Below are 9257 nucleotides of genomic sequence, written 5' to 3'. Positions count from 1 at the left end.
CAGAATACAGCACATGACCCAGCTCGCCAAATATCAGCTAATAAGTGATATTTTTAATTCAATTTGTATTATTTTTTTTATTCTTATGACGGTACTTCAAGATATGTCTTCACATTAAAATGAGTGAGACAGCTACTTTTACAATAATTTGTATAGATATGTATATTCCCCCCGGGTATCTCTATCTATCTATCTATCTATCTATCTATCTATCTATCTATCTATCTATCTATCTATCTATCTATCTATCTATCTATCTATCTATCTATCTATCTATCTATCTATCTATCTATCTATCTATCTATCTATCTATCTATCTATCTATCTATCTATCTATCTATCTATGAATGAATGCATCATATAAAGAAGCTTAATTAGAAATGATAACTAAAATGTATTATATCATGAATATTTGGGGCTCGTCTGCTTTTGTCAGGGTCACCACAGATGGTTCACTAATGAAAATACTGTCCCCTTGTGGTCAATTCACTAAACTAAGTCAATTGGCCTGTGTTTACCATATACATTATGGTCATGCTTCGTGTTCCTTTTAAATGTTTAATTAGATTTTTTATTGATTTAAGCAGATGGATAATTGAAACAATAGTAAAAATAATGGAAATAGATGGTTTAAATCATATTAATATAAAATGACAATAGGGCATCTCAAAAATTTTATTTACATAAGTTAGGTCAAGAACATTCATCAGTCAAAAAAAAAAAAAACGTAGCATAAACCAAAATCTCTTTAAAAGCAAGCTCATTATTACTATTGAATATCCATATTCACCCTAATATTACTGTAGCAAATTAAAACAAAAAACTGAACATTGTTGCTACAACAAAAATAATCGAAGATTAAACAAAAATGACAATGATTTGTATTTTAAAGTCATGTGTAACAGAACATGCATGAATAATATGGATGTTAGGAAAAATATTAACAAAGGTTCATGTTGGTTGATTTTTTTCCAAATATAAATGAATTTCTGAAATTGTGGGTGGTGATGAGTATTGTGGGGAAAAAATTAAAAGTCCTTGATAAAGAAGGTTCCAGTACAAGCAACCAGAGTTGGTGTCAGGTTGAGTCTGTCTCAGCTCTCTTCAATTGCAAAATACAAATAATGACGCCAATGCTAAAAAAATAAAATAACTCAAGGTAAACAAATAATGGTGTAATGGCCAATCTTTGAATTAAATTATTCATATAAAGCTTAATGAAACTGAAATAACCAATTTCTAGACATTTAGTGTACCTGTGCTCCTATGGGATGTTCATACTGTTTGAAAAATCCATCTAGTTTGTTGGGCTCATAAACTGGGGTCATCTGGAAATCTGTGCTCAAACGAGGGATTCTTAGAGACTGAAGGAGCTGTTGAAAAGAAGAAAAGCAATTGTAGTTAAACACCAATAAAATTGCAAAGCTAAACTATTTTTAAATGTGTCAACTTGATTTTGTATTGCTAGTGACAAACTAATAAGAAATAAGTATAATGAATTTGAGGAACAAGCAGTTCGAATGATGAATGACTTAATGAATGTAAGGAACACACACAAAAAAACAAACCATGGAAAAGCAAAACAACTTACAACAAAATTAACAGAAGGCAGGTCTGCATCATGTGTGGAACGCAGGCTGACATCATCTTAGGGTTTGCAGGGAAGAATGATTATGAAGAATCCAAGATGTGTATAGAGTGTGTATAGAGTACAAAAAGCATGCAAGCAAGTCCATTTAATATAAAATACAAAGCATCACAAAAACTCATATGAAAGTACTGTATTTTTTCTTTTTTCATAACTTTCGTTCAGACAGGAAATCTCACTGTTGTATTCTGGTGTTTACATTTTAGTGTGTCTTGGATACTGCAAATACACAATCCAATATTAGAATCAACAAAACACAAAATCTGTTTCGACTATACAAGCATTTGAATCTGTGTATGCATTAGATACATATTCGGATTTTGTCAAAACATCGTAACTATGCATCTTGTTTAGTAGTGTCAAAAAAGATACAAAATAAACAATGTATTGAATTTCAAATAAAACAAGGAATACTGGAAAAATATTTTAGTTTGACAAAAAATAGCATTAGTTCAGAAAACACAAACATGTGTTTCAAAAATATTAGCCATAAAATAAGAGCTATGAAGCCCTTTTGAAAAAGCAGAAACATGCTGGATATACTGAATGCTGAGTTTTTTTAATTTATACTTTAAAAAAAAATATAATTCCTATATTTGTAGAAATTCTTTGTTTTCTTTATTTTCAATTTTTTCAATAGACTTGAGACATGGTTTCTTGAAACAACATGAATAGTCAAGGTAGGGCTTGATTTGGCGGGCAAAATAAATAAATTACTCTGCTAATAATTTTTTTAATTCCCCCACAGAAAGAAATTAACAATATAATCGTACTGTTGATTTATTTGTTGAGTGTGCCAATTAATAAAGCTGTTGAAGGCAGATATGGCCAATCAAAACTTGCGGCTATAGCCAGTTGAGGAAGATGTGAAAGAAGAGGAAGAGTAGTTGACGGTGAAGCCTGCATCAATACTGCCTCTCCTGGATCCTGATCGGGAACCTGTCCTTGAACCCGACCGTGAACCATAAGCAGATCCAGAGCCACTGACATTGTAGGGACTATAGAGGCCTTTGCTAGACTGTGAAGAGGCCTCCAGAAGCCTCAGACTAGTTCCTTCCTCTACCATGCTTCTGTCCATAGCATCTCTGAAAGAGATTTTGAGTTTAGTTTTTGGACATGTGAGGTATCTTGAGTAGGAATTGACATCTCTAAGTTTCTGGGCTGTGCGGGCATCGATTGTACCCTTCTTGATTGATTCATCCAGTGAGACTCTTCCCTCGACATCAGGCTCAACAAGTCCACCTGTCAGATATTGTATTTCAAGGAATCGCTGCCCAGCTTCATAATACAACCAGCCCTTCTTCAGAGCTTGGGAGGCAGACATCCTCTCCTTAGTTCTGGGGTCTTCAAATCCATTGAATGCTTTTTGAGCCAGATTAAGACGATCCACCATAACTTTGTCAACAAGACCCTTTTCTGCAGCGTCTGTGACTGAAAATCTCTCTCCACTGGAAGGGTCAATTATTCCCCCAGTACAGGCTTGGGCCTCCAACAGTCTTTGGCCAGTGATATTGTCTACCAAGTTTCTGCGAATAGCCTCAGTGATGGATACCTTCTCCAACGTGTCTATGTCCAGGATTCCGGCTATAGGGCCAGTCTCCTCTGTTGGATCATTCCATATGACTGCAGGTGGTTTTATGGAAGGAATTGGGCTCATGGGAGAGGAGAAATCAGAACCAAATGTGGAACCAAATGAAGATGAACGAGAACGGAAGCCTCCCATGTTTCCGGTAAGCATGTCAGCAAACTCTGTGATGGACAGGTTTCCAGATCGATATGTTTCAAGAGAATTTTGGTCAATGAGGCCACGTGCAAGAGCGTCATCAACATCATATTGTCTTCCTGACTTCCTGTCAATAATGACGGATTTGACTGTACCATCTGAGGATGTCATTGTGATTTCTTCCCATTCACACTCTTGTTGAGCAAGCTCCAAGTAGGTCTGGTTGTCAATGAGTCCCCTCCTGTAGGCCTCATATACTGTCATTTCTTTGCCTGTATCTGGGTCAACAATAACAACTCTTCGTTTGCGAACTGAGGATTTTGAGGAAGTCTTTCTCTCTCGCTTCTTTTGTTTAAGGAGAAGGAGAACCAGGCCAGTGTCAGGGTCAGTAATGCATCTCTCCATGAGTTGCAGGTATGTTAGGTTCTCTTCAGTGTTGGGATCAAAGAACCCTTTAGTGTCATCAGATGGGTCTGTCAGTATTTCATTCATTTCCTCATCAAAGAAACCACGTTCATAGGCCATCTCAACTGGCAATCTGTGACTTTCCTCGGGGTCAATTATTCCACCAGTGGCTATCTGAGCCTCTAAGAGACGGATGCCATGATCTTTTAGGATGAGTCCCTTTTTCATGGCCTGGAAGAGTGATATTGTCTTGCCTGAATATGGATCTCTATATCCCGTCACTGCACGCTCCGCAGAAAGAAGTTTGTCTTTGAATTCAGGTCCAACAATTCCCATTTTCACTGCTTCATTAACAGTCAGCTTAAGGTTTTTGATTGGGTCAATAACATACCCTGTGGCTGCCTGGGCCTCAAGAAGTTCGAAAGCTGTGCCTGGCCTGATCATGTTTTTCTTCATGGCTTGGTAAATTGATAGACGTTCTTTTGTGTTCTCTATGAATACACCTGCAATGCAGCTTGTGCCCTCAAGGTACTTGGACAACCTATTACTGACCTCCTCCACTGAAATAAGACCTTCATTTAGTTCAGTGACCGTTTTCTGGTCAATAATTTGTGAAAGGACAAGTTCTTCCATTGTGATTTGTTTTCTAAGGCCCTTGAACGTCAGTCTCTTGTCTCCCAGAGAGAGGAGACGCAACCCGCCCTCTAGCGTGCATCTCTTAAGTAGCTGTGCATATGACAAGTTCTCATCAGTAACAGGGTCAACGAAACCTTTAATGTCATCTGTCAATTTCTCGTTGGTTTCCTTGTTGATATAACCCCTCTGCATAGCAATGTCTGTGGGTAGGTGGAACTGGAATACAGGATCAATAATTCCTCCTGTGGCAGATTGTGCTTCTAACATTTTCAGAGCATAATCCTCTTTAACAAGATCTTTTTTCATCGCCTGGAAAAGAGATATGACTTTTCCGCTGTATGGGTCTTTGTATCCCGTAACTGCTCTCTCAGCAGAAAGTAGTTTATCATGGATCTCGGGCCCTACAACACCCTTACGAACGGCTTCATCAACAGTAAGCGTCTCATTTTTTACTGGATCAACAATGAATCCCGTCGCTGCCTGTGCTTCCAAGAGGCTAAGGGCAATTTCTGGTTTAAGAAATCCCCTGTTCATTGCTTGGTATATACTGATCTTTGAGCTCGAGTCAGTCTGGACTCCGGCAACACAGCCAGTGCCATATAAATACTGTTTTACACTAGTCATCTCCATTATGTCGCGGATATTTCGTTTGCCCTGTTTAAGAAGGTTGTACGTTTCCAAGTCAATGATACGGGCATTGTGCAGCTCCTCAATGGTAACTTGTCTCCTCATTGTCTTACATAGAAGAGGACTCTCATTTCGGATGATCTCTCTCTGTTCCATGATTTCAATAATAATTATGATCATTCGCTCTTTGGTGATGTTTCCAGAACGATATTCATCGATAAGCTTTTGCCTCTGCTGTTCTGGAATCAAATTTGAGTTCATGATATCCCAGAGGTTTGTGGATTGCTCAGCAACACCCTCAATCGGGACGTCAATTTGGGTATTGGCCAGGTCACTCTGTGTTTGCTCCTCCGTGAAGAGATATGTCTTCTCCACAACTGTAGGAGACTGAGGCTTTGATAGTGGGAGGATACACATGCCTGTATCTGGATCCCTTTTGCACTTGTCTTTAAGTTGTCTATATGTTACATTTTCATCAGTTTCTGGGTCTATGAAAACCTTGTTATCATCAGATGGCTGAGAGAGTCTGTTAGCCATTTCCTGACTGAAAATGTTCTTGTCAAATGCAACATCCATTGGGACACGGAAACTGTTTACAGGGTCAATTATTCCTCCAGTGACCATTTGTGCCTCTAGGAATGGCAGCGCTTGGTCTTTCAAAACGAGATCCTTTTGCATAGCTTCAAAGAGTCCTATTTTGTTGCCTGTAAATGGATCTTTATATCCCGTGACAGCCTTTTCTGCAGAGAGCAATTTTTCATGGAGCTCAGGGCCTACAAGACCAGATTTTACGGCTTCATCTACTGTCAAAAACTGTTTTTCCACAGGATCTACAATGAACCCGGTGGCGGCCTGAGCCTCCAGAAGTGAAAGACCCGTGTTGTGTCTGACCAGGTTTTTCTTCATAGCCTGATAAATGCTTAATGTCTCTTGTTTTGGCTCTAGGAAAATGCCAGCGACACAATCTGAGCCCTGGAGATATTTCTTCACATGGGGATTCTCACTGACTTTTTTAGGTGTTGTCTTGCCATGTTGAAGAAGATCAAGTGTTGTTTTGTCAATTATTTTGGACTCATGAAGACGACTTGCAGGTATGGGTGATCTGAGACCCTTGAAGTTTAGCTGTTCCTGTCTCTTTGCCTCTTCTTCTTCTATAATTGTGATGATAATTTTAAGTATCTTTTCAATTGTTATCTTTCCAGACCTAAATTGTTTGAGCAGGTCAAGTCTTTGTGCCTCAGTCAAATAGTCAGAGTTTATAAGATCCCAAACGGTCATTTTCCTGCCCTTGAGTGACCCGTAATCCAGTTCAATAGTTTCCTTAGTCATAGCCTCTTTTGTCTGGGCCTCACTAAGTGTTGGCTCGTCCTTTGCATTGATGGCTTCATTGGTGAGAAAGAAAAGATGCAGGCCGGTTTTTTCATCAGTTAAACATCTCTGGAACAGCTGTGCGTATGTGGCATTTTCTTTCATGTTGGGGTCATAGAAACATTTGACTTCGTCAGTTGGTTGACTTAGAACCCGTTTCATTTCATCATCAAAATAATTTCGCTTGCAAGCGACATCATGGGGAACACGATGGCTTTTGACGGGATCAATGATGCCACCCGTGGTCATTTGGGCATCTAGCAGCCTGATTCCTTGCTCTTTAGGAATTAGATCTTTTTTCATTGCTTGAAACAGAGAGACCGTCTTTCCGGTATATGGATCTTTGTAACCGGTAACGGCTCTCTCTGCACTCAAGAGCTTTTCGTGCAGTTCAGGACCAACAACCCCTGCTTTGACAGCTTCATCAACAGTGTACTTCTGATTTTCAACAGGATCAACCACATAGCCTGTTCCTGCTTGGGCTTCAAGCATATTTAAGGCAAGCCCAGGTCTCAATATGTCCTTCTTCATTGCCTTGTAAAAGGACATGGGCTCCTTTGATGACTCAGTAACTATGCCTGCAATGCAATTTGTGCCTTTAAGAGCTTTGTTGACAGGGTCCATTTCAGATACCTCTTTGACAGTCTTATTACCCTTTTGCAATTTGTTGTACAGGTCTTTATCGATAATTTTGGATTCAAGGAGTTCAGAAGCAGGAACCGGTGCTCGAAGACCACTGAAGTTAATTTCATTCTTCTTTTCTTTTTCTTCTGCCACAGTGATTACAATCTTAATAATCTTTTCAATTGTGATCTTGCCTGTCTTGTACTGACGGAGAAGATCTTTCTTTTGATCTTCAGTGAAGTACTCCGAATTTATTATATCCCAAATGGTGACAGTCTTTCCCTTGAATTTTCCAAATGGAACAGACACAGTTGTTTTACTGAACACATCCTTGGTCTCTTCCTCTGTGTATATACTTGAGCATTGTGCAGCTTTATCTGTGATTGGCAAAAGAAGAAAGCCAGTTTCGGGGTCAGGTTTACATCTCATCATTAACTCAGAATATGTCAGTGGCTCTTGGGTGCTCGGATCAAAGTAACCTTTTGCATCATCTGCTGGTTTTTCTAAAGTCTTGTGCATTTCTGGATCAGATAGTCCCTGCTTATAGGCCACTTCTTTGGGCACACGGTGACTATTGACAGGATCAATGATGCCCCCTGTTGCGATCTGAGCCTCAAGGACTCTGATAGCATGATCATGTTCTATCAGACCCTTCTTCATTGATTCAAAGACAGATATTTTGTCCCCTGTGTATGGATCTTTGTATCCAATAACAGCTCTTTCGGCTAAAAGCATTTTATTGTGTAGCTCTGGGCCAATCAAGCCTTCCTTGACAGCTTCATTAACAGGAAGCTTTTTCTTATTAATGGGATCCAGCATGTAACCAGTTGCTGCCTGAGCTTCAAGAAGTATCATGGCTGTGCCTGGAGTAATTTTTTTCTCTTGAGATGCTTGGTAGATTGACACCTTTTTATTCGATGGTGTCAAAATACCAGCAATGCTGTTCTTTCCTTTAAGAATGGTTTTGAGGTGTTCTTTCTCACCAAGTTCTTGAACTGTAGTTTTACCATTTTTGAGCTTATCAAAATCTTTCTTTGGTAAAAGACCTAACTCGAAAAGTCTGCTAGCTGGGACTTTTTCACGAATACCATCAAAAGATAATGGATCTGGTTTCTTCCCCACACTGTCTACTGCGTCACTGGCATTTTGCCCATTGAAAACATTGTCAACCGTAGTAACTTTGACAGTCTCCATCTGCTGGAGTTTCTCACGCAGTTTCTGGTTCTCTTCTGCTAGGATTCTTTCCTGATCCAGTCTCTTCTTTTCAAGTTCCTGCATTTCTTTTTGCTTGTTTATCATCTCCTTTTCAGCTTCTTTCTGTTTATTAAGAGCTGCATCCATAGTGGCTTGCAATTTCTTCTTCTCTTCCTCCATTTGTAGTCTTTGGCGCTCCTGTTCATCTTTCAGAGCTTGTGCCTTTTTGACTTCCTCTTCAAATTGGCTCTCCAATCTCTTTTTCTCATCTTCAATGAGCTTCTCCTTTTTCAACAACATTTCTTTTTCTGTAAGGAATGTTTGCTGGAGCATTATCTTCTCATGTTCAATTTGTTTCTGCTGCGCATCAGCCATCTGGCAGGGAAAAAGCAAGAAAAAAACAAGTCAGTAAAAGTTTTTGCTGGGCTGCATATATGTTCCTCACACCAGTTTTTGTGTCTCAAACCACCACACCAAACACCATACAGTGCAATCTGCTAATGCATGATAATTTATTTTATGTGGATTAATTTCTAATTTGTTGTCATGAATTTAATTGGGACATTTATCAAACAACTTGTTTTTCAACTGGAAGAAAGTAACATCTTTATTAACCACTCTATGTACCACACCACATTTAGCCTGCTATGAGCAAAAAAAATAATTTCGGATGGAATAAATCACCCAGTTTCTTTTTATACACAATCCCAGAAAGTCTAGTTTCTTCCTACTGCATTATCCCAAGCATTTACTATCATCATTTCCTGATAAAATGAAAATGGTTGTTTCTGTAAAATTGATATTAATTTTCACATTCTAGGTTACACATCCTAATTAGGATTTACTGCTGTGTGATACTAATATGTTTTTAGACAACAATATAATGATGTGCTCCCGAGAATTGTTCCATGGCATGACACATTCAGGGTGGGATGTGCATGAGCACAGTGCACTGCAAAAATAAAGTGAAACTAAAAATCAAAGATGCATGGTTAGTTTAATCGAACAAAAGAGATAGGAGAAATTGGAAGA

General features: G+C 38.8%; 1 protein-coding gene across 22 annotated transcripts in view; it reads right to left on the bottom strand.

The window, feature by feature from the left end:
* Positions 1–661: 661 nt before the first annotated feature.
* Positions 662–9257, bottom strand: part of LOC125975028 (plectin) — a 71729-nt gene continuing 63133 nt past the window's right edge. For 20 of the 22 annotated variants that reach the window (XM_049730067.2, XM_049730068.2, XM_049730070.2 and 17 more), the window contains 2 exons: positions 1592–8600; positions 662–1373 (listed from right to left, as the gene is read on the bottom strand). In XM_049730067.2, the coding sequence (XP_049586024.1) occupies positions 2481–8600 (6120 nt within the window). In that variant the 3' untranslated portion in view covers positions 662–1373; positions 1592–2480. The remainder of the gene's footprint in view (positions 1374–1591; positions 8601–9257) is intronic. The other 2 variants (XM_068651896.1, XM_068651897.1) reach the window with 2 other exon arrangements.

Source organism: Syngnathus scovelli, chromosome 9 (assembly GCF_024217435.2).
Source record: "Syngnathus scovelli strain Florida chromosome 9, RoL_Ssco_1.2, whole genome shotgun sequence".
NCBI classification, from domain to species: domain Eukaryota; kingdom Metazoa; phylum Chordata; class Actinopteri; order Syngnathiformes; family Syngnathidae; genus Syngnathus; species Syngnathus scovelli.
The sequence above is the reverse complement of the archived record's forward strand: the minus strand, read 5'-3'. Positions and strand labels throughout refer to the sequence as shown.